Source organism: Nicotiana tomentosiformis, chromosome 7, assembly GCF_000390325.3.
Source record: "Nicotiana tomentosiformis chromosome 7, ASM39032v3, whole genome shotgun sequence".
Taxonomy (NCBI): Eukaryota; Viridiplantae; Streptophyta; class Magnoliopsida; order Solanales; family Solanaceae; genus Nicotiana; species Nicotiana tomentosiformis.
In genome coordinates, this window is record NC_090818.1 from 114,697,172 (window position 1) to 114,716,648 (window position 19,477).

Genomic DNA, 19,477 nt, shown 5'->3' on the forward strand with positions numbered 1-19,477 from the left:
TATCCACAATCACCCAAACTGCATTGAACTTCCTCCGAGTCCGTGAGAGCCCAATAACGAAATCCATAGTGATCCTCTCCCATTTCCATTCTGGAATCACTAACTTCTGAAGCAATCCACTCTATCGTTGATGCTCATATTTCACTTGTTGACAATTTAGACACCGAGCTACATACTCCACTATATCTTTCTTCATCTTCCTCCACCAATAATGTTTCCTCAAGTCCTGCTACATCTTCGCAGCACTCAGATATTTGGAGTACCGCAAACTTTGAGCCTCATGGAGAATCAATTCACAAAAACCATCTACATTAGGCACACATAGCCTGCCTTGCATCCGTAATACATCGTCATCTCCAATTGCGACTTCTTTGGCATCACCGTGCTGAACTGTATCCTTAAGGACAAGAAAATGGGGGTCATCATACTGACGCTCCCTGATACGATCATAAAGAGAAGACTGAGAAACCACACAAGCCAAAACTCGACTCGGCTCGGAAATATCCAAACTGACAAACTGGTTGGCCAAGGCCTGAACATCCAAGGCCAAAGGCCTCTCTGCTACCGGTAAATATGCTAAGCTGCCTAAACTCTCCGCCTTATGACTCAAGGCATCGACCACTACATTGGCCTTCCCCGGATGATAGAGAATGGTGATATCATAATCCTTAAGCAACTCTAACCATCTCCACTACCTCAAATTAAGATCCTTCTGTTTAAACAGATGCTGTAGACTCCGGTGATCAGTGTAGATTTCACAATGGACACCGTACAAATAATGCCGCCAAATTCTTCAAGGCACGAACAATAGCTGCTAACTCAAAGCCGTGGACTAATTTTTTTATTTTTTATTTTTATTTTTTTTTCTCATGTACCTTTAACTGTCTGGATGCGTAGGCAATCACCCTACCGTCTTGCATCAACATCGCACCGAGACCAATACGCGACGCGTCACAATACACAGTATAAGACCTTGAATATATAAGTAATACCAACGATTGTGTCGGAGTCAAAGTGATCTTGAGCTTCTGAGCTTAACTCACACTCGTCTGACCCTGTAAATGGGGCACCCTCTTGGATCAATTTGGTCTTAATAGTTGTTCATAATCAATTACAGAATCGTCATTTAACCTCATGTTAACAAAAATCTCGTTGCAAACCTTCACAATACTGATAACTAGATGCGAGGCATGAAGACTTCATAATTATTTACCCGAATTAACGAGTCACATTTAATACCACCTAGGCGGACACCTACCTCGTAGGTTAAAAATTAATAATTACCACACGAATTTGACAACTATGCACAGAGAATTTCATATAAGAATTTTCAAATAAGCTTAACAGGCATGACTCCCTATTAGTACTATAGTACAAATTTAATTTCACAAGGGAGAACTTAAACACAAGAATTTTCCTCACAAGGATCTCGTCCTTTTATAACTTCCACCGCAGCTCGTAGCCCGGTTTAAACATATCAGTTTATATTAAAATGCGAGGATCTCATCCTCGGTTCTGAATCACAAGTAATATGCACATTGTGCCAATTGAAAATTTCCATTTTCTCCTTTTAAATAATTTCGGTTACACTAAATCACAACACATAATGAACCCCATACCGGTAAGGCATATAATTCACAATTTGAAATTATATATTCGGAATTTGCATCAAAATTTACCGAAATGAGTAACAGAAAGCCACATTTAGCCTCGCAGCTCTTATTAGTGACCAACACGAAATGATAGGCGTAGTTATCTCCATAAAATCTCCCAACAGGGGTAAACACATAAGTAAATTATAGAATTATGAAGCTCACTCATAAGTGGAGCACAATAGGAAGACTCGTTTCGATATTGAGAACCGAATCAACTTAAGGAAATTATTCCTTTATATTAAATCGAGGTCGTACCTGTAACGACACCATCTGATGTAGCGACCTCTGCCATACCGTAAAATAAATATATTAACGGCTGGGTCTCCACCTCTAGGACGCCTTTTACCCGTCTGTCCTCCACCCTTAACTGGTCGTGTGGGTGGTGTAGTAACTGCAATGGGGCACGTAGCCTGAGTGCTTTGATGAAATATGTCTCTCCCAAGTTTGGGATAATTTTCTCATGATGTGCCTAGTATCACCGTATTCATAATAACCCTTTTGCGGGTTAGGCTGCTCATATTGAGTCTGTGCAGATAACTGGAATAACCATTGTAGGAACTCATGTCGGTGGTGCATTAAAAGAACTTACTGGAGCACCCCGAGTAATCCGATGTGCAGACTGGGCTGGATGACTGCCTGAGCCCCTGCCATAATGATTTATACTTGTAGAGTAGAATCTACTGAATCCCCTAGAACCTCGAGACGTCTTGGTCTCCTCAGTTTCCTTTTTCCTTACCCCGAACACGTTCTAATATCTTGGCAATTTGTACAACTAGCAGAAATAAAGTATTAACTTGTAGCTCCCGAGTCATACAAAATTTTACAATCATAATTGAGTTCTTTAATGAGTCTGTGGACTCGCCCTCTGGCTGTAGGAAGCGAAGTAAGAGTATGACGGGCTAACTTATTAAACTTGATGGCATATTCTAACGTCGTTAATGGTGACATGATGCAACCGTTCAAACCCTATGTGCCACACATTACGGAGAGTCTGGGAAACAAACTCTTTCAAAAGCATTTCTGAGAACTAATCCAAGTGGGCGGTGTTGCATTGGCTGGTCTGCCCTCTTCATAGGCTTACCACGAACACCGGTGGTGAATTATCTCTCCCAAGGCAAATCTCTTCTTTTGTTATGCTGACTCAACACTGTTGAGCTGACCCATTTCTTAACACACTCTTCGACTCTTCTTTGGGGTAACCCTTACCCCTATTTATACACAACGATCATAAAAGTAGAGATCCATACAGACAAATCTTGTCATGAACCACATAGTCCAGACTCTCGTCAACAAGTGTACTTACTCCGAAGCACCCCAAAATCCGCAACAGTGACGTCCACGCTGAGTAGACCTTCTACAAATTTAGAGTTGTCCTTTGCTATTGAAGTATAGGATTATTAAGGAGGCGGACATACCGCAAGTCCCAACCTTATCCTCTACAAAATCCCAGGTCTTAAACATGTGTAAATTTTAGGGAACCTTTCAGTACCACATATATACATTTCAGGCCAAAATTGATATAATACATGACCCCGCAATCCACCCATTGGTAGTGGACTCCCTCCACTCGGCGCGAAGTCATAGGTCACAACGTCCAATGATCCTCAATAATAACCTTCACAGCTTGTATAAATCAACCAGAAGACAACGTTCGTTGCACCCCCACATGATTCACTAGGTGATCTCTCAATACGTCCGCATCTTCAGTCGGAACCACACGTTGAGGTAATGTTTGAGCATCTCTGGCTCCCTCATAGTCCATATACGGCATTACGAACCGTCAACGCACAACTGATATCGAGTGCGCAATGTCATACACGAGCGGATACAAAGGAATATAAGATATATGTTTCAAGCTAAATCAATGCCGCACGATAAGGAGTCAAAGAAGTGAATATTTCCTAACAGTTCCATAGCCTCTCGAAGATAAGTACAGACGTCTCCGTACCGATCCACAAGACTCTACTAAACCTGCTTGTGACTCATAACACCTATGAACCTAGTGCTCTGATACCAACTTGTCACGACCCCAAATTCCCTCCGTAGGATGTCGTGATGGCACCTAGTCTCTAAGACTAGGTAAGCCTATCAATGCGGAATAATAATAAATATCTGAAATAAATAAACTACAATTCAAACAATTTCAACTCCCAAAACCCGGTAGAAATAAGTCACAAGCTTCTAAGAATTTATTCTTAATGTCTCTATATGTCAAGGTCTAAATAAAATATAAGGAAGCAACATAAAATGATAGAAGGGGACTCCGGAGTCTGCGGACGCTGGCAGATATACCTCGAAGTTTCCGTGCACAAGTAACTCACTGACGTCTAGGCTGGTAAAATGTACCTGGATCTGCACAAAAAGATGTGCAGAAGCGTAGTATGAGTACACCACAGCGGTACCCAGTAAGTGCCAAGCCTAACCTCGGTAGAGTAGTGACGAGGTCAGGTGAGGCCCTACTGGAATATAATAATGGCATGGTAAAATATTTATCAATGTAGTAAAATAAAATGACATTGAAAATGAATCAAATAGTATGTCACATCTAATGACATCAAATAATTACAAATAATATCTCGTGGAATCAAAACATAATTTCCTTCAACTTTATGAAAATCACAACAATTAATCGAAAGCAACTATGGCCATAAATCAAAATCAACAAGGGTACTCCCGAGGTACCGCCTCGTAGTCCCAAATCATAAATAAATTCACAATATCTCATTTTCTTATATCACCGCGGGAGCCTTCACAATTTATTTAAAGAAAATATTTTTCCCGAAACAGCATCCCGCATTTTAGCCACCCTTATCACACCGCATGACTTCTAGTAGTCACCCCTACTAGCCACGCGTATCAAGCCACCCTTATCTCACCGCATGCGTTTCAACACCCAGACCTTATACCACCGCATGTGTATCAATATCACAATATATCACAATTTGCACCTCAAGTGCTCAAACAATTTAACTTGCCAAAATAACTCAACAACAATATTTTTTCACAATAAAGAGCTCACGGCTCATGCCAAAATAAATCATCAATAATAGTTTTCCACAATAAAGAGCTCACGGCTCATGTCAAAATAATTCAATAACAATATTTTTCCACAATAAAAAGCTCACGGCTCATGCCAAAATAATTCAATCATAATAGTTTTCCACAATAAAGAGCTCACGGCTCATGTCAAAATAATTCATCAATAATAATTTTTCATAATAAAGAGCTCACGCCTCATGTCAAAATAATTAAACAATAATATTCTTCCAGCTCCCTCACAATGAGTATAAAAATATTCAGGAGTAAATAATTTAGGAAAACAATATTTCAAAAGCTTTACTACATTGCTTCAATATCAAGTTTAAAAATGTCAAATACTTCATATTAATAATATTTAATTTTAAAAAAATCAACCTTCAAATAATACACATAATAAAAGAAACCAAGTTTCAACTAGACAGGTAAAACAATTAGTAAGAAAAGATCAAACAAATTTGAAGTATATATCTCAGATCAATGATGAAGAATATAACAAGATAAAATAATTTAATAAATGCGCAACAATGATCTACACAATTTAAAAATATAATCTTTCGCAAATTAACCCGTGTACACACTCGTCACCTCGTGCACATGACTTTCAACACATTTCAATAATCACATCAATACCAATTCTAGGGGAATTTCCCCCCACACAAGGTTAGATAAGTCACTTACCTCGACTTGCTCCAATTTAACCAAGTATTATGCTTTTTTCGACTCCGATCGACTCGTATCTAGTCATAATTAATTCGATACAGTCAACAAAAATTATAGTAATCAATTTCATAAGAAAATATTATATTTTCATTAAAATCCGAAATTAGCTCAAAATTTGCCCGTGGGGCCCACTTCTCGGAATCCGGCGAAAATTATAAAATCCGACAACCCATTCAATTACGAGTCCACCCATACCAATTTTACCAAAATCCGATAACAACTCGACCTTCAAATCTTAAATTTTCGTTTTTGGAAGATTTTGCAAAAATCTTGATTTTTCTTCCATAAATTCACGGATTCATGATGTAAATGAGTATGGAATCATAAAATATAATCAATATAGGATAAGGAACACTTACCCCAATATTTTCCCGTGAAAATCGCCCAAGAACCGTGCTCCAAAAATCCAAAACGAAATGAATGAAATGAGCATTTTTGGTCCTTAAGTTTCTGCCAATCCGTCACTAAAAGTCCATTTTTCGTCACTAAAAGTCTACCAGAAATAGCTCTACCAGTCTTAATTCAATTGATCATAACTTTATGTACAAATGTCCAAATGATAAATGGTTTAACTTTCTGGAAACTAGAATCCACCGACTACAACTTTCATGTTTTACACATTTTCTGATTCCTTATGCATTGCGAGATATAAGCTTTCAAACTTGGCTCCACGCATAGAATTTCTGCAATAGAAATTTCTGCAAACAGAAATTTCCAGCACTTTGTCCGAAATCCATTCCGTTTACCTTCCGAAATCCACCTGAGACCCTCGGGACCTTAACCAATTATTCCAACATGTCCCAAAATACTATACGAACTTAGTCGAGGCTTCAAACTACATCAAACAACATCAAAACGACGAATCGCACCTCAAATCAAAATCAATGAACTTTAAACTTTCACATTCTATATCTTGTGTCGAAACACATCAAATCAATTCGGAATGACTTCAAATTTTGCACACAATTCATAAATGACAAAACTGAGTTATGAAAATTTTCAAAAACGAATTTCGACCCCGATATCAAAAAGTCAACTCCTCGGTCAAACTTCCCAAAAATTTAACTTTCGGCATTTCAAGCCTAATTCTACTATGGACTTCCAAATAAAATTCCGATCACGCTCCTAAGTCCAAAATTACCATACGGAGGTGTTGTAATCTTCAAAATTCTATTCCGGAGTCGTTTGCACATAATTTGATATCCGGTCACTATTTGAACTTAAACTTTTAATTTTTCATCAAAATTCCATATCTCGGGCTAGGGACCTCGGAATTTGATTTCGGGCATACGCCTAAGTCCCAAATCACGATACGGACCTACCAAAATTATCAAAATACTGATCCGAGTCCGTTTGCTTAAAATATTGACCAAAGTCAACTCAGTTGAGTTTTAAAGCTCTAATTCACATTTTAATTCATTTTTCACCTGAAAACTTTCCGAAATTTTTTTACGGACTGCACACTCAAGTCGAGTAATGGTAAATAGTGCTTAGATCACATAATTAATTATTAAATTTAAAGATGATATTTTGGGTCATCACACATGAAAGGATAAAAAATAGAGGACATCAGAGGAAGAAAAATTGGGGAAAGAACAGAGAATGAGAGATTGAGAGACACAAAGAGACGGAGAGAGAGAGAGAGAGAGAGAGAGAGAGAGAGAGAGAGAGAGAGAGAGAGAGAGAGAGCATGAGTGAGAGAGAGAGAGAAAGAGAGAGAGAGAGAGAGCAGGAGAGAGAGAGAATAAGGATGTGGAATAATTGATTCCTTATTCAATTCCTAATATAAAGGGATACTCATTTAATTCTTAAAATGTATGTAATTGGTAAATTATATATGTCTATGTAATTAAATTAAAACTTGAGTAGGGAGGGTAATAAAGTTTTAAATAGTGTATAGGAAGGTAAAAATCCCTTTTTTCTTCTTCTTCTTCTTGTTTTCTTACTTTTAATATTTCTTGGTCTGTTGCTAATTACACACTTTCTACGCCTTCAGGGAAATAAGAAAGATAATAGGCTTTTGTGTAATAATGTATAGAACCACGATTACATGTATTGTTATTTATCTTTTGCATTATGTGCATTTTAATTTTTCTGAAATCGTATTACTATACCAATCACTTTGTAATACTTGTCGAAGTTTGATACTTTATTATACAATGATTAGATAATAATTCAAGTACAATTTAAATTATTTCTACATAGGGTCTACACTTTTTTATTTTAAAAAATATTTGCACCACCAAATTTAAAATTAATTACTATAAAATAATGATTAAAAAGTCAGTTGAAAAATAAGTCGTGTTGTATTTTTCTTATTGTTTAGATTGAAGGATATATGGTTGTATTCTTTTAGTATTTTCAGTTGTGTTAATGTATTGCTTTTTCTTTTTATATTAATCAAAATTTGAATAATAAAACATATTAATTTTATTCCCAAATAGTTGATGAAAAGGTAATTTTTTGGTTCTTTGAAATAATAATCGTGACTTTTAATTATTAAGATTTTTTAACAAGAAAATTTGTATTTTGTTCTAGTTTAATGATATAATATTAAAAATAAATTAATCTCTCGATCACTCTAAATACTAATCAAATTGACCTTAAATTGAAATATTGCAGTTTTTTCTAGTTTCATTTGATACGATTGAGATACTATTTAGGGTATAATATAATTTTCATCACAATAGTTATTTGTTGAGATTTTTTAAAAATAATTAATTGTATATTTATGTATTTTGAAATTTATATAATGTTGAATTCTTATTGAATAGAGGAAGTACCCAACTAATTTCGATCATAGAGGGAGAAGTATAATCATGTATGACGATACTTCTTATACTTCCTAATATATAAAGAAAAAAATTCCACAAATTAATTGTCTTAATTTTTACTTCAGATATTCTCAAATCATATTTTAGAGAGGGGATACTTATTATACAATTTGAACAAATTTCAATATTCTATAATAAAAATGGGACTTGAAACTATATTTTATTCTTAAATATTTTTTCCTAATTTTATAAAGTATTCCAATTGAAATTGCAATTTAATGAGAACTTTGTATAAAATGATATCAATTGATAATAATATAAGAACATCTGAAAGTAAATCTACATAAATTATGACTATTTTTTTAAAATAAAATCTTCTTTACCTGAAATAGTTAATAAATAAAATAATATTTCTTAAGGAGATAATAGAATTGTCATATATAAATGTATGTTATCATAGTATTTTTAATCAGGTGAACATTTGAATTATAAAATTACCAAAAAGATAATTTTTCTAGTTAAAGTATTTATTGAAAAAATAATAATAACATTCAAGTAATGCATTTAATGAATATAGGAAGGTTGAATGGAAAGTGGGGTCCACGTAAATAATTTAATAGCTTATGGCCACGATAGTTTTGGTTGTTCGTGTTATTGAGAACTCACAACCAAACTTTTTAGCCTAGTATACAAGCAAACGATGCACTAATATATTTGAGATGACCATCATGTCCTTGGCCGACCTCCTCTTCTCTCTTCTATATAATAGAATAAAAATTGAAAAGTAAGTGGTGATTTGATAGGAACTGAAATACAATCACATGTACTCCTATTATATATTTAATAATTTCGCCAAATATGTTTGCAAGCCAGAAAATTATTTTCAAAACATATCTATATACTTTTCCCGAGACATTTCAAGCAATTATAAGAATAACATAAAAGGAGGGGAGCTTTGGCGTAATTGATAAAGTTGTTGTCATGGTCACAAGTTCGAGCCGTGAAAACAACTTCTTGTAAAAATATAGGGTAAGCAGGGACGGACCCACATTGGTTAAAGTAGGGTCAATTGAACCCGCTTCGTAAATTTTTTAAGCTATTTTTATGTGGAAACTATTTTTCTTAGAAATTAACTCATATAAACTAAAGGCCGTTGAACCCGCTTGGCCCGCTTGACAAAGGTAGTTTCTTGCTCGGATGGTTCAAGCGGGTTCATAATATGTAGATGATCGAGAGATCGAAACCGGGTCACGTATTGTTCTTGTCTTTGTACTTTTCCTTGACTATTTTGTCCTTTCTGTTTCTTTATTTTCGCATGTGCTAAACAAAGGAAAGCCACATAAAGTCATAAACACCATTGGATCCCCTCCAGTATTATCTTCAATAGAGTGTTTGATATGTGCCATGTGGACAAAAGATAATCAATGGTTTGTATTTTGTTTAATTATTCAGGATGATTTTTTTAGTGTAAATATTCCTTTAAATTTCATACCATGGAAGTTATCGGATTCTATTCCACTTTACCTTAATTCTTTATTTATTGGGCCATTTTCAATACTTTATTTTTTATTTTAATAATGTCAAAATTCATCTAAAATTCTCTCTTCCGACTGAAAATTTAACCAAATAATGAACTTCATTACTTACCAATAAATTCAAAAGCATTAAAGTTAATCAGAATAAAACTATACCCCATTAGTACATCAAAAAATCACATGTTATTTTAGGAGGCGTCCATATCAATTATACAACTAAATTACAATTAAAAACTACTTGGTAATGCATTATAAAAGAAATAAAAATTAAATTAACACTCTTGTCATTTAAAGTTTAAGTTTGCCTTCCATGTTTTATATAAAGTAAGGACGATATTATATTATTCCTTCACTTTGTTAGAATATAATTTTTGATTTTTTTTGTCGTTAATAGAGAGGATTAAGGGGCCATGAATAATAAAATAAAATCCAAACCATTGTTTATTTTTTGTCCACGTGGCACATATCAAATACTCTATTGAAAATTAATGAACAAAAATAGTACTAAAGGGGATCCGATCCCATTATACACCACTTTAACATTCTATTTCCATAATTCTTTGAAAGAATTATATCGTGATTTTTCATGTATTTTTTGGTTTAAGAATGGAGTTATGGAGCTGTTGAGAAGAATATTTTAAAGGACCCCAATATACATAAATTATTCAATTTATATAAATGTATAGTTATATACATAATGATTTTCATTTTTGATTTTTCCTTCAAATATTATTCTATCCAAAATTGACAATCTTTTTGTATGAAACATTTCATATTATTTTAAACTATTTTACTTGCCTCTGTATTATCGAATTGCATCGCTGCTGCTTCTTCTTATTTCTCTTATTATTTATTTTATATTAATTTCTTTTCATAGTTTTGGAACTTTTTATATTGAAATTATTAATTTAACTTAGTTTATAGCTCTCTTATATTATTTTTGATTTATAGTTAGCGCAAATTAAATTATGAGTTTAATATTTTAATATAGATCAAATTGATATTTGTTCTGGTAAAATTTATAAAATAAGCTCTAATAAGTTGTAAAATTTGTAAGATAAATAGATCTGCTGTTAAAATTTAGGTAATTGTTTAAACAAAATTAAAACAAGGCGACTTCGAAACGAAATAAAAAGTAGCGAGCAATTCTTTTTAACGTTTTTTTAAGAACCAAAATAAAGGGAGCAAGGTAAACCTTGTATGTTAACTTAGTGTCGCTTTTACTATTGACTGCTACCGAGGATTTAGTATATATCTGAACCCGCTTGCATAAAATTCTAGGTCCGCCACTGAAGATAAGGCTGCGTACAGTAGACCCTTGTGGTCTGGCTCTTCCCCGGATCCCGCGCATAGCGGGAATTTAGTACACCGGACTGCATAATTTTAGACAAATTATCTAACCCGTGGCCGGTGAGATTCTATTCACACCAGTGTACTGGTACTAATGTTGGTCGTGATCAAGATTTCAACAAATGAGATTCTGGGATGTTTATTACAGCCATATTTTCTAATAGGTTAACTTCTATAACAGCAGTGTAAAAGTATTTTACATGATATAATTATGGGTAACTACTTACAATAAGTGGGACTGATTACATGATTTTTGAAGCTTGGCCAAACAAAATATAACCAAATACAAAATTTCATTAACACAAACACCATTTATGTATATTTAACCGATTGATTATCTTTTATTTGACAACATTTGGCGAAGAATTTTATATCTTTTAGAGGTTACAACTATATTTTGGAGTCAACTAATGAATTCTATTCCTTCCGAAATTGATTTATCAATTATCATTGATCGCGACGTTAATAATATATGCGAACTGTTAACGCCTGAAATATTAACCTTTATGTATATAAAATAGGTTCGTTATCTATAAGTTAACAATATTATGCAATAAAATTTATTTCTTTAGAGGTGAATTAGGACTAGATTATAGAACCAAATGATAAAGCTTATTCCGTTCAAAAATTATGTATAAAAGTAAAATTTGAATCAATAGCATGCTCTGCTCTGGGTCGGGAATCTTTGCTCTTTCTCTTTTGCATTTCCGCTGCACCATAACACTAAGAGGTCGTTTGGTAGGGTGTGTTAGAGAAAATAATACATGCATTAACTTTGTGTATTAGTAATGCTTTGTTTGGTACACCTTTTCGACCTATGTATAACTAATACAAACATTAGTTACACACTTTATTTGGTATTATCCTATGTATAGCTAATGCATAGAAAACCATGGCATTAGCAATACAAAGGCTATTAATGCATGCATTAGCATGGTTAAAGACAAAATTATCCTTAAAGTCCCTTAAGTTAAAGAACATGGAGGGCATTTTTGTAAACAATTAAATTTCTTAAAAATTATGCAATGCATTTTAATTTTTAATACACCACACCAAACAATGCATAAGAAATAATCTCTGTATAACTAATGCTTGCATTACTAAAACCTGCAATACTAATACACCTTATTTAGCATTATTCTTATACGCCCTACCCAGAAGCGGATCCAGGATTTAAACTCTATGGGTTCAACTTTTAAATTTTTTAGCATTGAACCTATTATATTTTTAAAGTTATGGGTTCATCTCTACTATTTTTGTAATTTTAATGATTTTTTACATATAAATTTTACTCCGCATCGAAAGTTATGTGTTCAGTTAAACCCGCGGAGTATATGCTACATCCGCCTCTGACCCTACCAAACGAACCCTTACTTTACTTTCTATTATGTTAGTAAAGCGATAGCAGCCTGCGGAAAAAGCTCTAGAGCCCCTACTCCTAAGTTGGATCAAGAAGCAAGGGATTGAGCGCATCTTTCCCCTTTCTATTAGTAGTGAGGTTATCAAAAGTTTTTGATTGCAGGGAAGCAATAAATAAATTATCCTATCCTGAACTTACAACAACAATCAGAGTGGCGCAGCGGAAGCGTGGTGGGCCCATAACCCACAGGTCCCAGGATCGAAACCTGGCTCTGATATAGACGAGTAGCTTCCCAAGCCCTTAATTTTTCTTGTTTTAAATTTATTTTCGACCTTCACTTTTTGGGCTCAACAAAATGGGCCCGTAAACCATGAATTTTGGGCCACAATATTTTTTAACCTTCGGATATACAACACTAAATCTGGACCGTTCACTTTCTGTCGGTTCAAGCAAGATAACGCTTGATAATAAATAGGAGGAGTATGTTATATTACACATAACTAGAAGGGTCTCGTCTTTTTACAAACAGGGTTTCAAAGAAGCAGCCAGCAGTTTTACAAACGAATTTCGCCCTTCAGGTAATTTTTTCTTTCTTTTATTCGTTAATTCTAAGCTTGTTTCACTCATCGTTTTAAAGATTGTTAGAAAAAAATTGTTTCTTTTTATTCATTATTATGTGGTGTGCCCTTAAATTGTTGTTTGAAAACTGATTCTTGATTTGTATTAGCGAGAACTTGTGGTGGTTGTTTCTGAAATACTTTATTGATTTTTTTTTCTTGGTTTGTTTGTTTTTGATATAGGTTAATTTTTTTGTTGTTGTCAATTTTGTTGAATTTTGGTTAAATGTTAGGTCTAGGTATTTTTTTAGAGGGAAATCTACACAGTGTAGCAGCCCCCCCCCCAAAAAAAAATAATAGCCGTTTTGTATATTGATGTATAATATACATAATCAGTGTATATGTTTTGTTATTGGGTTAGCACCTCTAATTAGTTTTGGCTGACCTGTCAAATGTGTTAAAAGCTCTTTTTTAAACAGTTGATGATTTCTAGCAGTAATATTCTTCTTTTTGGCTGGATGCTGATGTTTCTTGTTGAACTCAATAGAAAAGCTGAAGTTTTTGGCCTTGTGCCCTTAAAATTGTTGATTATGGTTTTTGATTGGGCCTGAATTGGAAAAGACTCATGATTTTCGAGCAATGTGAATTTGTGGTTGTTGGTTCTTATTACTTTGTGTGTTCTATTGGTTGTTTTTTTGGATAGAAAATTTGTTGAGTTTCAATTTAACATGAAGTCTGCATGCTTTTCTCCATTCGTCATGACACAATTTAGTTTTTATTTTCTTTTTTTCTTTTTGGCACTGTATGTACGTTTTGGTGGTGCAAGCTTTCTTTTTGGATAAAGAAGTTATAGTTTAATCTTTTCTTTATAGTTTATACATATTGTGAGCTACTGATTTCAGTTTCTGGGAAGGAGAAATTTGCTACAAGGAATATCTTAGTATCTTTTTATATGGAATGGTTTTGGTACTATGTCTTTTCTTTTTGAGGGTGGGAGAAGGTATCACTTAGGCTCCGCAAATCGGTTGAGAAAATTCAGTATTGTACCTAACTAGTTTTGTCAGCCTCTGCTTGACTTCTGCTAAGTTGTCAGAGTTGGATTATGTCAATTGAAAATGTCAGGTTGGACAGAGTTGATTTTTTCAGTCTTTTTTTTTGGAAATTTTGAAGAGCTTAAACAGACTTGTTTATGTATGATTTATCTCTGTGGATTGGACTTTATCCTTCCAAAAGCGTGTCAGTGAATTCAAGTCCTTACTGGCTCAAATAAGTTTGCCTTTTTGGGTTTACATTAGTTTTCCACATTTTTTTAAAGAATGGCTCAATGTACTAGTTTTGATTTCTTGTTTTTTTTGGGGTTATTAGTCAACAATAGTGCTTCTTTAGATTACCTTTTGGCATGCTTGACTTAATCATTAATCCTCATTTTTTGTTTGTTTTCAGTTTGGGAATTGTGCTGTAAAGATGCCTCGTTATGATGATCGGTCGGGAAATAGCACCCGTCTCTATGTGGGCCACTTGTCTTCACGGACCCGCTCACGTGATCTGGAGCGTGTATTCAGTAAATATGGGAGGTAATCTTTTTTCCAGATTCTTGGTGCATCATGCATTTCTTTGATAAGGTCATCACACTGCCATTTGCTTTCTTACTGCATGTTTGATGTTAGCTAGTTCTCATTGAGTAACTGAAATTGCAGAAATGCTGGGGTAAATAATTATTACAACCATTTTATGTTGTTTGTTGATGTTCCTAGAGAACCTTGGGTAATCTTTTCCTTGTGTTGTTGTCTAATGGAGACTTTGTCCATCTAGCCTAAGTGCAACTTATTCCTACCCAAACTGCTTCAGTGAAGGTGCTTCATTAACTAGAGTGAAAGGATAACTTTCCTTTTGTCCTCGAGATTCTTGGTTCCTTAGTGTTTCAGTTTGAGATCATCCATGGATAACCTTTGCTTGCTAATTTGGAAGAGGGTGCAGGCTGAGATATTTCTGCTCTACTCCTTTTCTCATTTTTCTCGTTTATTTCTTTTCCTTCATTTTTCGCATTGGTCTGTTATATTTTGATCAATTTATATGATATGCTAGATCATAGTTGCCTGCTCTCTGTTCCCATATATTTTTCTGTCATAAAGCTCTAGTTCTGATCTTGGACAATAACTAATGGTCCTCTGTGGGGAACTCCTTAGAATTGCACAACTGGTTTAGCACACCAGCAGGAGTCGGCAGAGGTTTACATTTTTAAGTCTCCCATCTCTGTGTTGGAATTTCCTTCCAAACATATGTATTACTCGGGTATCTTATCAATTATTATATATAAAGGAAAATGTGTTCCAGATGCTTGTGAGTTTAACTTGAATGATCTTGTTGACGGTTTATAGGCATTTGCCTGGCCCGAAGGTCAATCTTGAGAGGGTGGCCTTGGTGGAATTGATGGAAAGTTTTGCCGGGTTTTAGGAGACTTCGGTGATTCTTTCTATAATGGCCTTGGTGGAGTCTTGCCCGGTTTTAGGAGACTTTGGTGGTTCTTTCTATAATGTCTTTGCGTATTTTTATGGAATTCCCAACAATCTCAAACTGGTGTTTAGTTCGTCTTGAGGGGCAAGTGTTCATGCACTTCCTGTGCTTAAGTAAGTAATGATGGCCTTACTGTTTCTGGCAACCATTTCCGCAGAGTACGAGATGTGGATATGAAGCACGACTATGCCTTCGTAGTATGTATCATCTCTCTGATTTCTCTCTCTAATGGTGTTAATGTCTTCGTTACTTTCTATGTTTAACCCCCTAACCATCCCTGCCAAAAAAACTTTTGTTTGCCACACAATGTGTTTCGACAGGAATTTAGTGATCCTCGAGATGCTGATGATGCAAGATACTATTTAGACGGCCGTGATGTTGATGGCCGCCGCATAATTGTGGAATTTGCCAAGGGAGTAAGTATTCTATACTTGTATTTCCTGGATATCTCCTCACTGTCAATTTGCTGTTTCTGAGAAGGGGTCTGGTAAAGCTGCAAGATAACCCCCCACCCCACCCCACCCCACCCACACAAAGAAAAAAACTGAAAAAAGGAATGAGGTAGGTTTTTCTTGTTTCAACACATCATCAGATTTCTAAGTTGTTTAACTTCGCCTCTTATGAATTCTTCGAGCAATTAATTTTCATGAAGTAATCTCTATGATTCATTTGCCAGTTCAGTCTTCTGATAATGGTTTTTCCTCTAGGTGCCACGTGGACCTGGTGGTTCGCGTGAGTATCTTGGCAAAGGACCTGCTCCTGGGTCAGGCCGCTGCTTCAACTGTGGCCTTGAAGGTCACTGGGCTCGAGATTGCAAAGCTGGGGATTGGAAGAACAAATGTTATCGGTGTGGAGAAAGAGGTCATATAGAAAAAAAATGCCCAAATAGTCCTAAAAAACTCAGGTACTTGAACTCTTGGAAAGCATTGCTTCTGTATTTTCATTCCCCTAATATTTTTTCCTTTCTGCTTCTTGACTGTTATGTTCATTGCAGTCGACGGGATCGGAGCTACTCACGGTCACCTGTCAGGTCAAGGTCACGTTCACGTTCTCCTCGTCGTCGAAGTTACAGCAGAAGCCGCAGCTATAGGTGAGTTCTGAGATGTGTTCGCTTTTTGCTCGTTGTTTTACTGTACTTTGCAAGCCTTTAACACTAGTGTTTGCCCATGACCTCACTTGCAAAACATCAGTTTTTGCATGTTGAAGTTTGGCTATCAGTATTAGCAAAATATTGGAACTTTATTAATGGTGAAATATTGAAAATTAGTTTTGAGGTGAAATAACTCACAATGCTTCGACTTTTAAATGATCTGTTTCGACTTCAACTTAAAAAGTTTTTTTTTTCAACTCCAACTAAATATTGTCTACTTAGAAATGTTTCTGAGCTCTTTGCTTTGTTCTTTCAGTCCATCAAGATCTCCTCCTCCAAGGAGAGGAAAAGCTGACCTAGAGAAGAGGTCAAGAAGCTACAGTAGGAGCCCTGAGCCAAGGAAGGAAAGTCCAAGTCCTAGTCCGAGTCCTCCACCGAAGACAAGGAAGCACAGCCCAACACCCGAAGAGGGAAGCCCTATGGAAGCAATGAGGACGACCACCGGAGAAGAAGGTAGCTATAGCCAAAGCCCCAGAGAGAGAAGTGCAAGTCCTTTAAGTCCTAGACGAGGGGATAGCCCTGCACCTGAAAGGGATGAGGACAGCCCTGCTGAAGCTAACGGTGGAAGTCGCAGCCTGAGTCCCAAGTACCAGAGGAACCGTGCAGATGATGACGAGGATGAAGGTGAGTATAATAATCAACGCTCAGGCAGAGAGAGCGAGTCGCCTTGACCTGTGTTGAGGGATTCGTAACGAAGCATCTTCTTGTGGAAATTACTGTATGCAAGCACCTTGGTTGATCTATCTGAATGGATTTTGTCTAGGCTGGACCTTGTGAAGCCCAAATGAGATATACTTAAAAGAATTGGACTCTATCTATATTTGGTATTGTTAGTACAATAGTTGATATTTGATGATTTCCTGTCTCATATGTCATGCAGCTGTTACTGGTGCTGGTACTTTTCATAAAAAATAATGACCTCCTTAACTGCACCATTTGATTGAAAGAGTTTGTCCTTTATTTAGTTATAAGAAATCATGCATATGGTACCTTCCGTGCAGCTTATTAGAATGTTTAGAATTCGATGTTAACATTTACCTTTTACATTTTACATGATATTTACACTCTGTAGTGTAAATATACACTACAGAGTGGAGTTGTGATGAAATTAAACGTTTTGATACTCCTAGAGTCCTCTTTCAATTTGTCATTCTTTCTGAAAACAGTGGAAACAAGAGATTCAACGGTATAAAACCCGTGCAAAATCATATCAAGTCAATTCGCCGTAGAAGTAAAATGGAATAACAAATCCTTTGGTGATTTTGCTAGTGTTACACAATACTCGTTAGTAAAACCTACACTATGCGCCAAAGAGGAGAGCATAAAATGAGGAAATAATTTGCTATGACCAGCTACAATTTAAATAAAAGAAAATAATTTTACTAATATTTCTTGTGTTTTATTACCGATTTTCATCTCCCCAATAAAAATAACTTAGAACATTTAGCACACAAGATTCTCTATTGTTCAATAGTATGTTCAAAATTTTAAAAAATCTAGAAATTGTACTGGATGAATTTTTTTTTTATGACCACCGTTTAATTTTTGAACCAGTTAAGAAAATTCTTGACAAAATAGCCTCCGACTAGAATTTTGACTCACGCTGGTCAGAATTTTGGGAAGCGATCAATGCAATCAATATAATTTTGAAGAACTAAGAATAAGGTCACAGTTAGGGGTGTACATGAGTCGGATTGGTTCGAATTTTTTAATTACCAAACCAAATCAATTATATCGGGTTATTAAATCTAAAGACCAAATCAAATCAATAAAAGTCGGGTTTTTAAATCTCGATTTTTCTCGGGGTTTTCGAGTTGTTTCGAATTTTTTTCCATAAAGTCTTCATAGCACAAAATATAGAATTTGTGTTCCAAATATTTCTTTAATCCTAGTAAGACAGAACTATATAAGGTATTTTTTAATAAAATAACATAAATATGAGATGATTCATAGTATTGTACTAAAATATTCAATAATAAAGATGAGAAAATCACATAAAATAAATATTATTAATAAGCCATAATGAAAACAAACATAATTTAAAATTACTAATAAATTGCTAAAATAAATACGACTAATAAGTACTATTATTTACATGAATAAAGACTAAAAGAAAAATAAGTTATGCATTTTATCTAAACCACGAAAAAACTAAAAAATAGATATCCAACACTATTTCATTTATAGTACAATTGAATTGAATGTCTTTTATTATCATTACTATTGATTTGATTTTGGTTTAGGATTTATTTGAGTTACTAACATTTATAAACTATAAAACTTATTGGAGCATCTAAAAATTATAAGTCCAAGCTTGAAATAATATGTTAAAAGATAAAATTATGAAAAAGTATAAGAAATATTTATAAGCTACACTACAATAAATATTTTCATGTATTAAATATATTTAAAACTTCTACACATATAATGTCGGGTTGGTTTGGTTTTAGTTTGACTATTTTTAGTTAAAACCAAACCAAACCAAATATCGCCGGATTTTTTTTTTTCCAACACTAAACCAATCAAACCAAACTATAGTCGGATTTTTTTTTTTGGTTTAACTCGGATTATCGGGTTGATGCGGGTTGTCGGTTTCATTTGTACACCCCTAGTCACAGTGCTGAAAACATTTGGTGATCATTGTGGCTGAAAATTCTGGTGATTCAGGATTTTGCTACAAATCCTGACAATTATCATATCTTGCTGAAATTTTGGCGAGCGTGCTTTAAAATTTAAAGCCATATTATTTTTGTAAAACTTATGTTATCGCGGTCAAAAAATTAACAATACCACAAAAGTATCTTGTTTTTGTCGTTCTCCCTA

The 19,477-nt window shown here is 34.7% G+C and overlaps 1 protein-coding gene across 2 annotated transcripts; it reads left to right on the forward strand.

Moving 5' to 3' along the window:
• The first annotated feature begins 12,880 nt into the window (after positions 1-12,880).
• On the forward strand, positions 12,881-17,510 carry LOC104090271 (serine/arginine-rich splicing factor RS2Z33). 2 transcript variants are annotated; one of them, XM_009595334.4, is made up of 7 exons: positions 12,881-13,011; positions 14,434-14,564; positions 15,662-15,701; positions 15,825-15,920; positions 16,212-16,408; positions 16,499-16,594; positions 16,911-17,510. In XM_009595334.4, the coding sequence occupies exons 2-7, from the start codon at positions 14,455-14,457 to the stop codon at positions 17,323-17,325; spliced, it is 954 nt and encodes a 317-aa protein (XP_009593629.1). In that variant the 5' UTR covers positions 12,881-13,011; positions 14,434-14,454; the 3' UTR covers positions 17,326-17,510. The 2 variants fall into 2 exon arrangements, with proteins under 2 accessions (XP_009593629.1, XP_009593630.1); XM_009595335.4 differs by having other exon boundaries at positions 12,930-13,011; positions 15,369-15,701.
• Positions 17,511-19,477: the final 1,967 nt, after the last annotated feature.

Excerpts from the sequence above, each read along its gene's own strand:
- LOC104090271 (XM_009595334.4), top strand. The coding sequence starts at position 14,455 with ATGCCTCGTTATGATGATCGGTCGGGAAATAGCACCCGTCTCTATGTG. Across the intron at positions 15,702-15,824 it reads AGCACGACTATGCCTTCGTA|GAATTTAGTGATCCTCGAGA; the intron begins GTATGTATCATC and ends GTGTTTCGACAG. Across the intron at positions 16,409-16,498 it reads AATAGTCCTAAAAAACTCAG|TCGACGGGATCGGAGCTACT; the intron begins GTACTTGAACTC and ends TGTTCATTGCAG.